The 19,041-nt window shown below is 40.9% G+C and overlaps 1 protein-coding gene and 1 long non-coding RNA gene across 3 annotated transcripts in view; one reads left to right on the plus strand and one right to left on the minus strand.

The window, feature by feature from the left end:
- Positions 1–17,062, minus strand: part of LOC117286511 — a 57,054-nt gene extending 39,992 nt beyond the window's left edge. Inside the window, exons 1-2 of the long non-coding RNA XR_004517654.1 lie at positions 16,993–17,062; positions 5,616–5,734 (exon numbers count right to left, since the gene is read on the minus strand). This is a non-coding gene — a long non-coding RNA (uncharacterized LOC117286511). The remainder of the gene's footprint in view (positions 1–5,615; positions 5,735–16,992) is intronic.
- Positions 16,932–19,041, plus strand: part of Atp5mf (ATP synthase membrane subunit f) — a 7,292-nt gene continuing 5,182 nt past the window's right edge. The window contains exon 1 of one of the 2 annotated variants that reach the window (XM_010642711.1): positions 16,932–17,109. In XM_010642711.1, coding sequence (XP_010641013.1) covers positions 16,947–17,109 — 163 coding nt within the window. In that variant the 5' untranslated portion in view covers positions 16,932–16,946. The remainder of the gene's footprint in view (positions 17,110–19,041) is intronic. The other variant, XM_010642712.1, reaches the window with a different exon arrangement.

A 19,041-nucleotide genomic window follows, 5' to 3' on the forward strand; every position in this document is an offset into this window, starting at 1 on the left:
CAGCATTTGTTATTTCTTTCTTGATAGCAGCCATTCTTTCTGAGTGAGATGGAATCTCAGTGTTGTTTTCATCTCTCAAATGATCATAGATGTTAAACATTTTTTGTAGGTTTATTTGCTACTTTTACTTTTTTTCCTGAGAAATGTCTGTTCATTTCAGATGCCCATTTTTGAATTGGGTCTTTATATTTGGGGGGGTCTGAATTTCTCAAGTTCTTAATATATTCTAGATAGTAGACCTTTGTCTGAGGAACAGCTGGTTATAACTAATATGTATTGACTTATTATTGTCATGTTATTTTCCTGTTATTGGTTCTTTTTTATTTTTCTCCCTCTCCCTTTCAATTCTTGCCTATTGGATTTGTTCTGTTGGGCCTCATGAAGGTGTGACCTTAATTGCCTTTTTCTAGGATTTTAAAAAAATTGTTTGGTATGCTACTTTAGTATTCATGAACTTTCTCAGGTATTCTTTCTAATGAAAGTATCTTATTTCACATTCAATTTTTTTTTGTTTGTTTTTTGAGACAGGGTCTCACTGTGTAGTTGAGACTGACCTGGAACTCACTATGTAGCCCAGGCTGGTCTCAAACTCACAGTGATCCTCCTGCCTCAGCCTCCCAAGTACTAAGTAACATACCACAGCAATATAGGCACATTCATGTTTATAGTGGCATAGTTTGTAATAGCTAAATCTTTTTTTTTAATCTTTACTATGTTTCTTGGTAAAATTTAGGTAGAAAATAGTTACATTCATCATTGGGATCTTGTACCTTTACAAGACTTATCTTGGTTCTCATTTTTCTTCATTCCCCAGCCCTTCCTTCACCCCCTACACCCTTCCCTTTTTACAAAGACATTATTTCCATGTTTCTCCTTTTCAAATATTTTTTCTTTTCCCATTTCACCTTTCCCCTACCCCTCCCACTTCCTCTACTCTTTTAGACCTTTTCTTCCTATTACAAAATATCAATTATACAATTTGATCCTTATTTACACTTTTAGTTTTCCACACCAGAGAAACTATTCAGTATTTACACATGTGTGTCTTAAACTAATATGTATTGACTTATTATTGTCATGTTATTTTCCTGTTATTGGTTCTTTTTTATTTTTCTCCCTCTCCCTTTCAATTCTTGCCTATTGGATTTGTTCTGTTGGGCCTCATGAAGGTGTGACCTTAATTGCCTTTTTCTAGGATTTTAAAAAAATTGTTTGGTATGCTACTTTAGTATTCATGAACTTTCTCAGGTATTCTTTCTAATGAAAGTATCTTATTTCACATTCAATTTTTTTTTGTTTGTTTTTTGAGACAGGGTCTCACTGTGTAGTTGAGACTGACCTGGAACTCACTATGTAGCCCAGGCTGGTCTCAAACTCACAGTGATCCTCCTGCCTCAGCCTCCCAAGTACTTGGATTACAGGCTTGCGCCACCATGCCCAGCCTCACATTCAAGTTTGAAAGACAGTTTTGCAGGGTACATCAGCCTAGATTGGAGGTTGATTTGTTTTAAAGCTTGAAAGACCTCACTCTAGGCTCTCCTTGAGTTGAGGGCTTATGAGAAAAGTCTGTTGTGATTCTAATGAGCTTTCTATTACATGCAATTTGTTTCCTTTTTCTAACTACTTGTAGTATTTTGTACTTCTGTTGGGTTCCAGGATCTTGATTATTACATGTCTAGGTGTAGTTTTTGTTTGTTTGTTTGTTTGTTTGTTTTTATCATAACAAGTTGGAGTCCTATATGCCTCATTTATCTGTATGTCAAGTTCTTTTGATCTGGGAAGTTTTCTGCTATTACTTCTGTGAACAGTTTTTTAATGTTATTTGTGCTTTCTCCTGCTTTTTCTTGGACTCCTATTAATCTTATATCATTCTTCTTTGCATCAGCTTTTCAAAAAAGAGCGGTTAGCTTCTATTTTATCTAATTATATGAGCTGGGCTCCCTCAGCATGTCTCTGGCCTCAGGGATCCAGGCCATGGTGACAGTGGCTCCAGTGGCAAGCTCCCCCAGTACTTGTCCAGTGGCGGCTGAGGCAGAGGTGGTTGGGGGGGCTGGGTGGACCCTCCCTCACCAGATCCCTCTTCTGCCTGTAATAGATAAATCTTGGAAATAGCCCAAATGCCAATCAACCAATGAATGGATAAAGAAGATGTGGCTTTTTTTTTTCAATACAATGGAGTATTACTCTGTCATAAAGAAGGATGGGCTTGAGACAGTTCTAGCTAAATTAATGCACCTTCAGACCATACTCTTAAGTGAAATAAATCAGACACTACTGTTTAAACACTGCATTGTTTCTCTGGTATGAGAAACCAAAACTTGAGATAAGGACTAAAATGTATAACAGATATTGGGAAATGGGAAGGAGAAAGTGTTCAAATGGAAAGGGGAACAAAGAGGAAGGAGGGAGAAAGGATGGAAGGGACAATAAAAAAGGTGCAAATATGGGCCAGGGACTTAGCTCCATAGTTCTGCTTCCTGCCTTGAAAGCACAAGGTCCCAAGTTCGATCCCCAGTACCAAAAAAAAAGTGCAAATAAAAGGAAAGAATGGACAAACCTTTTGTATATTGGGAGGAGTGGGGGCATAAGGGGGGGTGGGATAAAATAAAATGTATTAAAATTTTAAAAATATTTATTTGCCAAAAATCTTAAATTGGTGGTTCTTAATCTTGGCTGCACATTGGAATTACCTAAGGAGTTTTAAAGTTCACACTGAGATAAAGCCCCAGGCCATTTTTATTTTGAGACAGTATCCCACGAAGCTGCCCAGTCTGGTCTCCAAGTGCTGGGATTACAGGCATGCCCCAAACCATGCACATATGACTTTGAACAGTTCTCTCTAGAACTCTATTAAAAGACATATGTGTGGGCTGGGGATTTGGCTCAGTGGTTCTGCCACCTGCCTTGCAAGTGCTAGGGCCCGAGTTTGATCCCTGGTACCAAAAAGAAAAAAGAAAAGGCATAGGTATATCTGAATATACATACCATACATAGTATGATAATGGGTTCAATTAACCAAGAACATATAACAATTCTTTATGTGTATACACCTGTAAAGAGACCTGGGGGTATGTCTCAGGGGCAGGTGGAAGCACATGCACTTAGGAGGCTGAGGTAGGAGAATTGCTGCAACTTTGAGGCCAGCCTTGGCTATATTGTGAGTTCAAGGCCAATCTGAACTACAAAGCAAGACTCCGTCTCTAACAAACAAACACTAAAAAGAGACATTGGCAAATTCAACAGTAACCAATAGAAGTAGAAAGGAAATCCGGAAGGATTTGGAAGAACTAACCTAATTAACATCCTAATTAACATTTTTGCAAGGGCAGATGGAACATTTACCAAAATTATATTATCAGCTCAAATATAAACCTCAAATATTTATGGCATATTTTCTTTTGGGACAGGATCTCACCAAGTAATTCAGGCTGGCCTTGAACTCATTATGTAGCCCAGGCTCACCTCAAACTCATGGGAATCCTCCTTCCTTGGCCTGCCAAGTGCTGGGATTACGAGCATGTGATACCATGCCTGACTCAAATATTTAAAAGAACTAAAATCTTACAAATATTTCTGAACGGGCTGGGATGTAACTCAGTGGTGCCACCCCTGCCTGGCAAAGGCAAGGTCCTGAGTTCAATCCCTGGTACCAAAAACAAACAAATATTTCTGATCACAGCAGAATCAAACTACAAAATTTATTTAAAAGTCACCCAAACATTAGAAATTTATAAATGACTCATGAGCCAAAAACAAAGTCACAGGTGAAAATATGTTATTCTGGACTGAATGGAAATGAAAACATTACGTATAAAATTGTAGGCTGCAGCTAATTTAGTACTTAGAAGGAAATGTGTAGCATTCAATGTTCATATTACAGGAAAAGATTTTTATTTTTGTACCAGGGACTAAATCCCTGGCCCAACTTCTATTTTAAGAAACTGAAAAAAAAAAGAGCAAATTAAATACAAAGTTATCTGCCAGGCATGGTAGTACACATCTGTAATCCCAGCACTCAGGAGGCTGAGGCAAGAGGATCACTGTGAGTCTAAGGCCAGCCTAAACTACACAGTTGAGACCCTGTTTCTAAATACATACATACATACATAGTTATCAAAGCAGCAAAATAATAAGATTGAAACAGCAATCTGAGGGCTGGGGATGTAGCTCAGTGGCACCAAGCCTGGCTGGCAAGAGCAAGGTCCTGAGTTTGACCCCCAGCACTGTAAAAAAAAAAATCAAAAGCTTATTTGAAAAGATGAATAGAATCAATTATTATTAAACCTGCAGAAAGATCAAGATCAAGACTCACACAAAAAAAAGAAAAAGAAAAAAAATTACTTCCCAGAACTCACTCAAAAAGAAATAGGCAATATAAACAGTCCAATATCTAGTAAGGGGCTTGGATTCAAGATTAAAAGCACTCTAATAAAATCAACTACAAGTCCAGATGGTTTTACTGGACCAAGGTTTTACAGCCATATCTAATAAAAATTTATTTTATAAAAGGTCACAAAGATTCTTCCTAATGTTTTCTTCTAGACGTTTTATACTTGTTCACTATATATGGTGGGAGATATGTGTTGAGGTTCATTTTTTACACATGGATGTCCAATTGTTCAAGTATCATTTATTAAAAACTGTCCTTTCTCCACTGAATTGCTTTTGTACACTGGTGAGAAATTGACTGATCATATATGTGTAGATCTATTTCTAGACTATTTTGTTCCATTATTTGTATCTATCCTTTCACCAATACCATACCATTTTGATCACTATAACTTTAGAGTCTTAAAGTCAATGTAATAAAGCTGTTCTTTTATGGTTCCACAAAGAATGAACTCTTATTTTCCAAAAGAGAAAATTCTGAGTTATCAGATATAACCTAAGGGAATCAGGAATCTCTGAATCTTATGAAAAACAGTGGCATTTTAGATGCCTTAATTATGGAGAAAGCTTATTATTTTGATGTGAATATTTTGCCCCCCCCAAAGTTCATAAGCTGAAGTCTTAACTCCCAAGGTGATGGTATTAGAAGGTGGGAATTTGGGAGGTAATTAGGTCATGAGCCCTCATAAGTGGGATTAGTTCTCTTACAAAAGAAGCCCCAGAAAGATCACTTTTTGTCCCTTCTACCTACCATATGAGGACACAATGAGAAATCTTCTAGGAAACACAAAGTGGCTCCTCAACAAACACTGGATTTGCTGGCATCTTTTTTTTTTTTCTTTTTCAGCTTTAATTGAGTTTATTGGTACATTTTAGGGATACAGTACAGTTACATTCATTGTTGGGATCTTGTACCTCTACATGACAGGTCTTGATTCTCATTTTTTCCCCTTACCTCTGCCCTCCCTTCACCCCTCCTCCCCTCCCCATCTACAAACACTTTATTTTCATCTTTTCATTCTCTCACATTTTTTTCTTTTCCCTTTTTACTCTTCCCCTACCCCTCCCACCTGGCATCTTGATCTTGGAATTCTCAGGTTGCAGAAATATAAGAAATAAATTTCTGTTTATAAACCACTCAGTTTATGAAATTTTGTTAAATCCACCCAGACTAAGCCACTCATTTCATATTAAGGCACTCATACTACAAAATTAGACTTCCTTACCCCAAAACACTGGATTCCCACAATTCTCCACCTTTATATCCCCAGGTACCTGGGGGCAGAATCCAGCTGTGCCACCTCATCATGGATAAAGTCCATTTCTTCATCTTTGTCATCCATTCCTAAAATAATAAGCACAGTCTAATAGTGCTTGGTAACCCTGGGGGTAGGGAACAGTCTATAAGAGGAAGAGTTCTTTAATTTGAAGGCTAAACCTTCATTTTCATGTAATATTATGAGATTACTAAAGATCAGTCTATGTTAAGAAACATAAAAATTAAAGCTAACATTTATAACTATTTACCTTCATGTTCTAAGTCCTTTGAATAAACTATAATAACCATGTGAGGTAAGTGTTAAGTACGACTGTAAGGGTAAGGTATAAGGGTCAGATCTGGTCTTTAGACCAGGCAGACTGATTCATAATGATACTTTTCTGCCTCTTAGAATATTACTGAATAAATCTAATGCAAATTAACCATTAAATGACTACCAAATGTTAATAATAATGTTGTAAATGGGATATGGTTTAGATATGTAACTTACACTGACTCCATGAATATTCTGAGATGTGTGTGTGTTTGTGTTTGTGTGTGTGATGCTGGAGATCAAACTCAGAGTCCTATGCATGAAAGGCAAGAGCTCTACCACTGAGTTACAACCCTAGTCCCTATTCTGAGATTTTATAGATTTTCAAGTTGATATTCTAAATGAATACAGACAGTAATACTGTTATAGTGGCAGTTTCTTTTTCTATACTTTGGGCTATGACTTTTAGATTTATTTATCCTTTAGTAAAGTTTTCCTGAATAAGTGAGTTTACTGATTTAAACTTAATATATTCAATTATTCTAATGTAAGACTTATACTCCACATTATAATAATAGTTACATGATAATTCTAAATTAACCATAATTAACTGCAGAATATATTGTGGATGCCACAAACGCCTGTAATCACAGCACTCAGGAAGCTAAGGCAGGATTTCCGCAAGTTTCCTGGGCTACATAGTTCAAAGCCACCCTCAACTATATCTCAAGACCCTGTCTCAAAAACAAAACAAAACAAAAAAACAAAAGAGGGTTCAATCCCCAGTACAAAAAAAAAAAGGAATATCTGTGGGAAAGTCAGTCAGTCAATAGACTACAATGGTTAGAGACATGGGATTTAGAACCAGACATACCCAGGCTCAGAACAGGGATCAACCAATTGAAGATTCTGAGAACAATGCCATGGACCTCAGTTTCCATCCTCTGTTCTCTCTCTATCTTTACCTACAAACAATCTATTTCTCCTATCTTTAAAATAAAACGTCTCAGCATGGTGACACGCCCCTATAATTCCAGTAGGTAGGAAGGCTAAGGCAGGAGGATCACAAATTCAAACAGCCTGGGCAGTTAGTGATTTAGTGACACCCTGTCTCAAAGTAAAAAAATAGAGTTGGAAATATAGCTTACTGTGAATGCCCTGGTATCAGGGCTGAGCCTCTGGGGAATCCCCAGGAGGGGTACATTTATTCCATCATGAGTAAGTTCCCCAATAAAGAAAGGTTGTGGAGCTGAGATCCATAAAAGCATCAGGACCAAGCCAGAGCTAGAGCTCAGAGCTGCTTGTGTTTATTCCTCTAGCCCTTATATTTTCGTTATCAGACATAACAAGACATACTGAGAAGCAACAGCTGTGTGTCCTCATATGAACATATGGCACATGTGTGGTTTTCTATGCTAAGTCATTCTTACATAATTGTATCCCATTATGCACATCCCTCAAGTCATGTCCTTGGCTATCTTTAGGTGCCCTCAGACTTTGAATCCATCAGCAGTGCTTCCCCACACCTGGATTTAGTCTCCAGTAGTGGAAGAAAATGCTAGAGTTGTGCCTCCGTGGTAGAGCCTAGTATGTGCAAAGTTCTGTTTTGATCCCTAGGACCAAGAAAACCCAACAAAACAAAATAGTCCTCATTGGTCTTGTCTTACTATTCCTTTCAGCTATCACTCTATTACTTTCTTTCCACTTAAAGTAAAATTCTCCAAAACAGTTGTTTATCATCTGTAGCTCCAATTTCTCTCCCTTTTTTCTTTGTAATCCATTCTTCTTGGGAGCAGTTCTACATAATTTGGGGGGGGGAATCATTTCACAATTAAAATTATGATTGGGCCTAGCTCACCTGTCTACAGGCCAGCTATGGTATTTCAAGACAACTCCATTTTGGCCTAGGATCACAGCTAAAACCTCAACAGTCTGGTGATGCTGTGATGCTCCAGGGCAAGATTACACCAGCTGAAGACATCCTGAGGAGGAAGCAAATCTTCATCTGAATAGTTCCTCATTGTCCTAGGATTTTTCCCTTGCTACTGATGCCCTTTAAGGCACCTTTTACATTTGTTACTCTCCTCATGTACTGAACTCTCTGCCCTGAATCATCTGTTATTTTTGTTTCCCCTGGTGTACTGAATAAAGGTGTGGCAAGCTGGGGGCTTTGTCTTTGCTGCCCAGAGCAGCACTGATCAGGCCCAAAGCTCAGCTTTTTCTCTAAGTCTCCTTTTTGTATCTTTTCTGTCTAATAAATTAATTCACCTTGCACTGTCATGGCTCAAAGGAGACCAGGACTTACTGCAGAGCTTCTCTTCACATTCCCGTCTTTCCACTCCATGAAACTGCAATTGATAGTCGCTAATGGCCTTCCAGTCTTCAAAGCCAGTACTCAATTCCCATGCCTTCTTGTTCTTGACTCAGAGGCAGCATTTTTTTTTTCCAGTACTGGAGTTGAATTCACTGAACCCCCATCCCTTTTTTTGGGAGACAGGGTCTTGCTAAGTCACTAAGTTACCCAGCTTAGACATGAATTTGTGATCCTCTCTCCTCAGCGTCCAAGAGAAGGATCATCACTGGACTACATAGTGAGCCCAAGTCCTCAGAGTGGCCCCCTGCCACTCCCACCCACGTTACACACTGATGTATGACTGGGTGACCTCCTGGCTCCCTTACCCCCAACCCACTGGTGTGTCAGCCCCAGGAGGAGGCCACCACCAGCACGCTGTGCTTGGGGTGTCCTCGGCCCATTTCTTCCCTATGCCCTCCTCCAAGTCCCGACTTCAGCAAGACCTGTGATCTGCTTGCCCTCCAAGTTCTCCCTTCCACATGGGACCTTGAATCAGCCCCTGGACTGAACTCGGTACTGCCAAGACCAAGCACAGTAGTCAGCAAAACTTGCCTTCCCAGTGCAAGCTGGGAGGTGCCCGATGTAGCAGACATCCCTGCTCAGTACTATGAGTGGCAAGTGATTCTTGCCTTCCCTAATTTGGCTGTACTGTTTTATATCAGGAATCAGATTGAAGTCCTGTGTGACTCAAAAGGGCATGTCAGCTAGCAGAGTTGGGCTAGTATCACTCCTTTGCTAATGGCTGTCACTGAGGCCCAAGTCCTGGCCTGTGAAGTGGCAGGGCCCTGCTGAACTACGTGCAGCTGAGGTCAGTGGGACCCCAGTTAAAATCCTTTCCCCTGAATTATAGCTTTTCACTGACCTTGTGAGTTGTTTCCTAATTGCACCTGGTCCCAGTACTGATTTCTTCCATCCTAGCAAGATATGCAGTGCCTACTCCCTAACAGCCCTGCCAGGTGGGCAGCACTAATTCACTAGATGACTTCAAAGCTCCCTAGCTCCCTATTGCTTCTCAAGATTGTATTCAATAAATGGTGCTGTGCTTGGGGGCTTTTATCTTTGTTACCTAGAGCAGCACTGGTCAAAACCCAAGACAGCTTCCCTATAAGTCTCCTTTGGTCTATTCTTTAGCTGGTGCTGTGGTGGCTCACAGGAGGCTGGGACTTACTTCAGGGGTCTCCAGTGATGTCCGCTCCCCTTGACCTTACACTCACACAGGATCCCTTCTCTGCCCAGGGCTGAACACAGTGATTAGAAAATTCTGGTCTTGTGCTGCAGGTGACAGGCCCTCGGCCAGCTGCTGGGGGCCCAGCTGTGAAGGGTGGGCATTAGTAGGCCCTTCCTCATATGTAGTCTTCTTTGAGTTGCTTAGGGATGCAGCACCCTCATTATACCTCAGGCACTGTCAAGCGGCACACACCACCCAAGCAACTGAAATGCATTTCAGTTTTGGTTTTTGGTGTTTTATTTTGTTTTAAGACAGGGTCCTACCCTATAGTTCAGGCTGCCCTTGAACTCACTATGTAGCCCAGGGTAGCCTCGAAATCACAGTGATCCTCCTGCCTCAGCCTCCAGAGTTCTTGATTTCATGGTGGTGCACACTTGTAATCCCAGCACTTTCATTTTTAATGACTGAGGGAGACTGTCTCAGATAGATAGACAGATAGATAGATAGATTTTTTTTTTAAGGAGCTGAGCCGGGGATTCAATGATTCTACCCCCCTGCCTTGCAAGCACAAGGACCTGAGTTCGATACCCAGTACAAAAAAAAAAAAAAAAAAAAATTATGAAAAAAATAAATATATTAAAGCCATCAAGGATGGCATAGGATTAGCAAAATCAAATATGAAAAAAAAAACAAATGGGCGGGGGATTTAGCTCAGTGGTTCGTCCGCCTACCTCATAACCCCAAGGTCCTGATTTCAATCCCTGGTTCCAAAAAAAAAAAAAAATTATGAAAAAAATAAATATATTAAAGCCATCAAGGATGGCATAGGATTAGCAAAATCAAATATGAAAAAAAAAACAAATGGGCGGGGGATTTAGCTCAGTGGTTCGTCCGCCTACCTCATAACCCCAAGGTCCTGATTTCAATCCCTGGTTCCAAAAAAAAAAAAAAAAAAAAAAAAAAAAAAAAGAGCTGCATATGTAGCTCAGGGGAACTTAAGTCAGCTTAGTTGGAAGGTCCTGGGTTCAGTCACCAGATTGCATAAATAATTAAATGTTAAAAATAACAAATAGGGCCAGGAATTTAGCTCAGTGGTTCTGCCGCCTACCTCATAACCTCAAGGTCCTGAGTTCAATCCCTGGTACCAAAAAAAAAAAAAAAATTATGAAAATAATAAATATATTAAAGCCATCAAGGATGGCATAGGATTAGCAACATCAAATATGAAAAAACAAACAAATGGGCTGGGGATTTAGCTCAGTGGTTCCAGCACCTGCCTTGCAAGCACAAGGACCTGAGTTCAATCCCCAGTACCAAAAAAGAAAAGAAAAAACAAACAAATTACCAAAATGAATCAAGTAAGTCATGCATGGTGGCCTATGCCTGTATTCCCAGGTACTCAGGAGCCTAAATCAGGAAGGGAAGTTCAAGGCCAGCCTGGGCAACATAATGAGACCTCCCTCCCCCAAAAGGTTCAAATTGAAGTATTAGGTAAAAATATGTATATATCATTGTTAGTATTTGCTGTGGTTTACTACAGAGCATTGAGAGTCAATAATTAATTATTTTTTTGTTTTGTTTTGTTTTTGAGACAGTGTCTCACTATGTAGTCCAGGCTGGTTTTGAACTCACTGTGTAGCCCAGACTGGCCTCAAACTCACAGTGATCCTCCTGCCTCAGCCTCCTGAGTACTGGAGTTACAGCACCCGGCAAAATCAACTATTTTAAGTGGGGAGTAATGGCATGAATCTGTAATCCCAGCACTCTGGGAGGCTAAGGCAGAAGGATTGCAAGTTCAAGTCTCAGCCTGAGCAATTTAGTGACTTAGCAAGACTGTCGCAAAATAAGAGAGGCTCAGGATATAGTTCAGTGTGAAAATTCAATACTTCAATACTTGGGTTCAGTCCCTAGTACCACAAAAATAAGTAAGTATAGCCAGGTGTGATGGCACATGCCTGTAGTCCCATCACTTGGGAAGCTGAGGCAGGAGGATCATTGTGAGCTTGAGACCAGCCTGGGCTACATAGTGAGTTCCAGGTAAGTATATAAAGAAATAAAAATAAGCAACAGGGCTTGTATGTGGCACTTTGCATGGTTTTCATGGCATACATAGGCCCTGGGTTCAAATCCCAGCACTGCAAAAATAAAGGCAAACAAAACCAGTGGTTGAAAACAATTAGAAAAAATTATGAAATGGAGTTCTTTGAAGATTAATCTTTCTTGGCTTCAGAGACATCTAGGATACTAGGAAAGCACACTTCTGTGAGTGGGTAGGTCATTGTGAAAGGGAATTTCCAGACATACAGATATTTTTAACAAAAAAAAAAAGATAACTGAATTGGACAACTATGAGTTAACTGTTAAGCAACTATGGGTTAACTAGGTAATTATGCTTTTGTAGTATGTAACACAGTAGCCATGACAACTTTTGTAATCTGTCACCAAAGGAGATAATGGACTTACAAAGTCCTGTCAGAAATCTGCACACCTCTCACCTCCACTGCTGTGCTTGCTATGTTCCTGGGAAAACCCCGATGGAATTAAGTCTAACCAATACTCTGTTTCTGCTTCTATACCTCCTCCTTGCAATCCTATAAAACTGCCAGTCTGAGCCAGGTGTGGTGGCACATGCCTGTAAACCCAGTACTCGGGAGGCTGAGGCAGGAGGATCACTGTGAGTTCGAGACCAGCCTGGACTACACAGTGAGTTCCAGGTCAGTCTCAACTACATAGTGAGACCCTGCCTCAAAAAGTAAAACTGCCAGTCTACCAATATTCTAGACCTGGTCTCTTTGGGGAAAGATCCCAGTTGGTTGGGTTCACCGGTGTAAATAAAGCCTCCAAATCTCTGGGTGCCAACCGTGCCTGTTTCCTCGTTCTGGTATTCCACAACAATGGGGCTGTGGCCCCCTCTCTGCCTCTTTCCCTGACTGTTTCTTGGCTGCTGTAAAGTAAGCTTCTTTCTTCTATGCTTTTAACCATGGATGGGAATCTGAGACTATGAGGTGTGATAAAAAAAATATTGTGAATGTTGCTGCCCAGTGCTAACTGAAAGGGAGGCTGGTAAAACCATGGTGTGTCTTCATCTACCTTCTTCACTGGACCTGGCACTGTGTAACTTCTGGCTCTTCCTCAAAATCAATATGACCACAAAAGGTAAACGTTTCAGATTGATTCAGGACATTGAAGCAGTCACAACAGCACAACTGAAGATGTTCTTGAAAGAGGATTTTCAGAACTTCTCCAGGAAGTGGCAAGAATGATGGGAAAGTGTGTGCAAAGGAAGGGAGACTTTTGTTTTGTTTGGGTTTGATGTTTTGTTTTGTTTTGTTTTTGGTACTCGGGATCAAACTCAGGTCCTTGTGCTTGCGAGGCAGGCGGTGGAACCACTGAACTAAATCCCCAGCCCTGGCTTTTGGTTTTTTGAGACAGGGTCTTGCTTTGTAGTACAGAATGACCCTGACCTTACTAACACAATCCAGGCTGGCCTCAAACTCCTGGTGATCCTCCTGCCTCAGCCTCTTGCATGTTTGGATTATAGGCATGGGGCACCACACCCAGCTGGAAGGAGGAGTATTTTTTAGGGTGATTAATGATGTTTCTTTTACTGTATTTTCTTTTAATTTAAACATTCACTATATTTTTCTATCACACCCTGTATTTGGTCACAGCAATGAAAAGCCAAATATACAGGCTTTTTTTCTGTTTTCTGTTTTGTTTGTGTCTTTATCAAGAATAAGTGTATGTTTCCTTCAGTAATATTATAAACATGAAACAGTGTCATCAACTAAACAACTGTGTGATATTTTACATCCTTTTAAAAATTAATTTTATTAGTACTCTTTTGGCACACGTAATAATCACGTTCATCATGGGGAAATTTGTACCTGTACATAATGTGTCTTAATTCTATTTTTTTCCATTCCCTCCCCTCCCTTGGCTTCAGTCCTCCTTCCCATCTCCCTTTACAAAACTCTGTTTCTACTGTTTTCCTTCCATTATGTTTTAATCCTTATTACCTCCTTTTCCTTCCCCTTTCCCTTCCCTTATTCCCCTTCTCATTTGAACATTTTCTTCCTACTTCCCAATATCTGTTATCCATTTTGGTCCTTATTGACCCTACAGGTTTCTCACAAAAGAGAAACAATGAGATATTTAAACATACGTGGCCAATGTATTTCACTTAAAATTATGGTCTTGGGCTGGGGATTTAGCTCCTTGGTGCCACCACCTGCCTCGCAAGCTCAAGGTCCTGAGTTCAAACCCTGATACTAAAATAACAACAACAGCAACAACAAATTACGGTTTCAAGGTGCACCTATTTACCTAAAAATGTCTCAAGTTTATCCTTCTTTATGGCAGAGTAGCACCGTGCTGTATATAAAAACCACATTTTATTTATCCATTCATCCATTGATGGGCATCTGGACTGTTTCCAAGGTTTAGCTATTATAAATTGTGTTGCTTGCTGGGGATTGTGGTGCTGTGCCTGCTTTGTAGGGTCCTGAGTTCAATCCCTAGTACCAGAAAAAAAGAAAAATAAATTGTGCTGCTATAAACATGGGTATGCATGTATCACTGTGTTGTGATGCTTTTAATTCTTCTGGGGAATATCAAGAAGGGGAACAGCTGGGTCAAATGGAACCTCTAGCTTTCATGTTTTGAAGACTCTTCATACTAATTTCCATGTGTTTGTACCAATTTACACTCCCACCAACAGTGGAGAAGGGTTCCTTTACCTCCATAGCCTCACCAGCATTTGTTATTGGTTGATTTCCTGATGATAGTCATTCTTTCTAGAGTGAGCTAGAACCTGTGTTGTTTTAATTTGCATTTCTTTTCTTTCTTTCTTTCTTTCTTTTTTTTTTTAATTCAAGCTCTTGCTATGTAGTTCAGGCTGACTTTGAACTCACTATATAGCCAGGCTGGCCTCAAACCTGTGGTGATCCTCCTGCCTCAGCCTCCCGAGTACTGGGATTACAGGCTTATACCACCATGCCTGGCCTGCATTTCTTGAATGACCAGTGATGCTGAACATTTTTCATAGGTTTATTTGCTGTTTCTACTTCTTCATCTGAGAAATGTCTATTCATTTCAGATGCCCATTTTTTGGATTGGGTCCTTAAATTTGGGAGTCTGATTTTTTTTGTCTCTATATATTCTAGATATTCTTTACTGAGTCCTGGGTTAGCTACACCAGACTGGCTTTTGCAGACTAAAACAAGATGGCAGTGGTGAGACATCCTTGTGGCAGAAGGAAGAGCTCTAGCCTTCAGCTGACAAGATTCTCTCCTTGACCAAACCCCAGCAGGCTCCTGTGAGCCCTCTTCTCAACTTGGCCCCAACTTCCATGTGTGCCAGATGGGTTTCATATGGTCCAAACCTCTTCAAGATTTTTTTCTTTACTTCCTTTGATAGAGAAAACTTCTGTAAATAATCTAAAAACCTACAAAATGTTAGGGAAATACAAAATGACTTTTGCTGTTTCTGAAAGAAATCTGCTTTGTTTAGTTCAAAATTAATAGATTGGAGGCATTGACCATGAAATGGGACATCTTGCCTCATCCCTGACCTTGAACACCCCCTTCCTGCCCACTAGAATAGATAGCTAGATGAATCTTAAGGTGAACCCTCTAACTACAAGGAATTGTTCTATCTGGGTTAAAGTGAACTGTCTTGTTACTGTAATTTGTACATGGGTAATGTGAACTGAGGAAATGAAATGTAACCACCTGAATGACATCATAGCTATAAAATCTATAAAAAGAGGAAGCTTCAACCCAGTAGGTGGTCAATCACTGGCACTACCTTTTTGAACGGGATCGACCCTTTTCTGACAAAATAAACTTTTTATTTTACTTCCATTCAGCTCACTCCATGTGCATATCACTTGCCAGTTCCTTCCACAACACTTCATTCTACTGGGCACTGTCCTTCCCTTCAGTCACCTCTGTATCATCTAACATGAGTTCGTACTGGATTCTTTTCTTTTTGCAACACTGTGTTACTGATTAAAATCTGTTCTTAGCACATGAACAGAGAACTTAGCTTGTTTTTTGTTTGTTTGTTTTGGGTACATGAGATTGAATCCAGGGCCTTCACACTAAGCTGCAATCACCAGCTTTTTAACATTTTTAGATGTGATTGCTGAGTTGCTAAATTACCCATGTAATGTGCCACCATGCTGTTTTAGTTTTGTCTACCTTTGACAGTATCCCTCAGGTCCTTCAGTGGGTGCACTTGAGTTAAATCTTTTTGTAGCCTATGTTTGGACACCATCTTCTGGTGTCTGTGAATTTCTTGAGAGTTAGAAGTTACCTTCCATCCAGCACAGCTGAGAGGAAGGTTCTTGATATGCATTTCTCACAACAAATTGAAGGGTAAAAACACCAAAATGCCTTTTTCCCCCCTTCCAGTACTGAGGATTGAACCCAGGGCCTTCACACTAAGCTACATCCCAGCACTTTTTATTTTTTATTTGGAAATAGGATCTGGCTAAATTGCTCATGGGTATTCTAAATTGCTATTATCCATCCTTAGCCTCTCAGAGCGCTGAGATTATGGGCCTGTGCCACCATGGCTGTTACCAGATAGAAGGGTGTGGGACTTGTTTCCAGGTTCTGGTAACAAAGAATGGAGCAGGACAATCAATATGAGTAACAAGCAAAACATTTATTAAAAGTGAGAGGCCAGGTATGGTGCCTGTAATCCCAACACTGGGAAGGCTGAGACAGGAGGATCGCCATGAGTATGAGGCCAGACTGGACTACATAGTGAAACCCTGTCCCAAAAAACAAAACAAAAAGTGAGAAAAACAAAGGTACACTTTACAGAGTGGAAGCAAGCCAGTGGGAAGGGTTCACAGCCTGACGGGCAGGTTCTGTGTCTCTTAAAGTGCTGGGATCCACAGAGGGACTGACACTACTCATGGCCCAAAGGGTTATCCGACTGGCCCACCCTTGGGGGGGGTAGTTTTTGATTGTACAAAGTTGTGTCAAGGAGTACAAAGCCCACAGGGTGGTTGGAGAGTGTCTCAAAACCCCAGTGCAAAACCCCAATGCAAATGCATAGGCCAGGATCAGGTACTTTTGGTTCTGCAAATGCCAGGAGTCCTTTAAACGGGGAAGCACGGTGACCTTCATCTGTTATGACTTTATGTAGTAGTCTTTACTGTGGTTTCTAATTTTTTTAGACAGGGTCTCACTATGTAGATCAGGCAGGCATTGAGCTCACTATGTAGCCCAGGCTGGCTTCAAACTCACAGTGAATAGGCATTCACCAGCCACAAGGCTCGGTTCTGCTGTACAATTTTGTTGTTTACTTGTCCTTGACCCACCTTCTACTTCAAGGCTGACTTTTTTTTTTTTAACCCAACGCAGGCTACTGGGATAGGGAGACCAGCTAAGGTCCCTCCTCGCTGGTGGTTAGGTTCCCAAGAACTTCGCCCTTCTCTTAAAGGCACCTTTACAGTTCCCCCGCTAGTGGCACTGTTGACCTGCTTCCCATGAGCCTCTGCTCCCCCACCACCCGTTTAAAAACGTGTTCTTTACCCGGCAGCTCTTGCGCGGCCCTCTTTAGCGGACAGCAAAAGGGTTCAAGATGGCTTCCGTCGGTAAGTTCCGGTCTTCTATTTGGACGCCGCGTTGCAGATAGAGGCTGGTATAAAGGTCAGAGCGTCACAAAGAAGGGAATTGGTGTGCCCTTCGCTCGGGGGCTTTATCGTGGCCTCCGTTCAGGTGCCCTGAACCCTTCCTCCCTATCCTGCGCCGTCCGACCTTTCTGCGCTCTCCGGGTCCTGGCTTCCCGCTGCCCAGGACTCCCGTAGCCCACGTTCGGGAGGGAAGGCGAGAGAACCCTGGAGAAGCGCCTTCGGGTCTAGGACTGCTTTGTTTTGGGCCACTGACCCTCTCTCAGCGAAGGAATAGCTGCTACTTTCCGCCTGAAACAGGCGCTTTGCACCTGAGCCCTATGCGCAACTTCTTTCTACCTTTCCTAAAGCTGCTGCACAAGTTAAGCTCCAGAAGGAGCTAATGCCTAGGATTGCGGTCGGCACCGTGCATACGTATTGAATAGGGTTACAGAGACGAAGTGACATATTCAAGGTCACAGCTCCTGACAGGGCTGAGCTGGGATTCAAAGCTAGGCACGTTGGGCCTTATGGTAAAGGAGGGTTATTAGCAATAATTGGCAGGCGTTTCAATGACTTGGATATGTAAATCTCTACATTAAAACACTGCACACTCTGATTTTTTTTTTTTAAATAAGAAACCGAGTTTTAGCTCTACCTCTTCCCAGTACCCTCATTAGGATTTCATTTTAAAGATGAGGAAAGTGGACCCGGGATTTAGCTCAGTGGTTCCGCCACCTGCTCACAAGCTCAAGGACCTGAGTTTGATCCCCCGATACTTAAAAAAAAAGATGAAGAAAGTAATAGTCTGAAATGTAGTGTGGCCTATTTGAGGTCACATAGCCTGGCAGAGTTTTGATTAACTCTTGTCCTAATCCCGTTTTTGTATTCTTAATCTCAGCCTGGAGAAGTGAAGTGATTAATAAAAAAGGAGAGTGAAGCTGTTACCCTATCCAAAATGGGCACGAAACCATCCCTGATCTGTAGTGATTGTGTTTAAAGGAGACAGTGTGAAAAGGGCACACTGAGACTTGGCATTTTCCTTAAGGAGAGTTGAAGTGAACAAAGTTCTGGAGTCAGGATTTAAAGATTTAATACATGAAAGATACATGGAACACTCCCTGCCCCATGGTGGAGGGCTCAGTGGTGTGAGGTGGTTACCCAGTGGCCAAGGTCATGTCATATGCCTGGCCTGTTCAGCATCACCCCAAGTAAAGAAATTGAATTTTATGTCCTAAGTACTGGTGATGATATCTTTTAGATGGTATCTGTGCAGGGGGCACAAATCTAATTTCATTACCAAACAAAGTGAGGGAAACAGGAGTTATCAGCAGTAAATAATAGCAGGGCTATGGCCAGCAGGCTGGATGTCCTGGGCCTGTTTTTGTATAGCCATGATGAATGTATGTATGTTTTTAAAGTTTTTTTTTAAAAAAAGAAACTGTTACAGAGATCTTATGTGGCATGAAAAGCCTAAAATCTTTACTCTGGTCAACTGCTGCATTGGAATTAGCAGTAAGGAAACACTTGTCATTTCTGTGCAGCTTGTTAATAAGTGGGTCTATACTTCTCCAGTCATAAAATCACCTAACCTCTCAAGAACCTGTGATTGTTCAACAACCATTAATTAGTGTTATGTGTCAGGAACTATAGGGGATGTTCCCACATTCGGTTCATAATCAAGCAGAAATGTAATGGATTCATTTACATAGTGTCTATAATGAAGTACCAAGATAGGTATTTATTATCCTTATTTACAAAGAAGGAAACGAGACAGTTTTCTGAACTAAAGCGTAGAGGGGATGTAGCTCAGTAGCACCATGCTTGCCTCAAAAGTGCAAAGTCCAGGGCTAGGGATTTAGCTCCATGGTTTTGCCTACTGCCTTGCATTCACAAGGTCCCTAGTTCCATCCCCAGTACCAAAAAAAAAAAAAAAAAAAAAAAAAAAAAAAAAAAAAAAAAAAAAAAAAAA

Source organism: Fukomys damarensis, unplaced genomic scaffold (assembly GCF_012274545.1).
Source record: "Fukomys damarensis isolate Sample0158 unplaced genomic scaffold, DMR_v1.0_HiC HiC_scaffold_17, whole genome shotgun sequence".
In the NCBI taxonomy this organism is placed as follows: domain Eukaryota; kingdom Metazoa; phylum Chordata; class Mammalia; order Rodentia; family Bathyergidae; genus Fukomys; species Fukomys damarensis.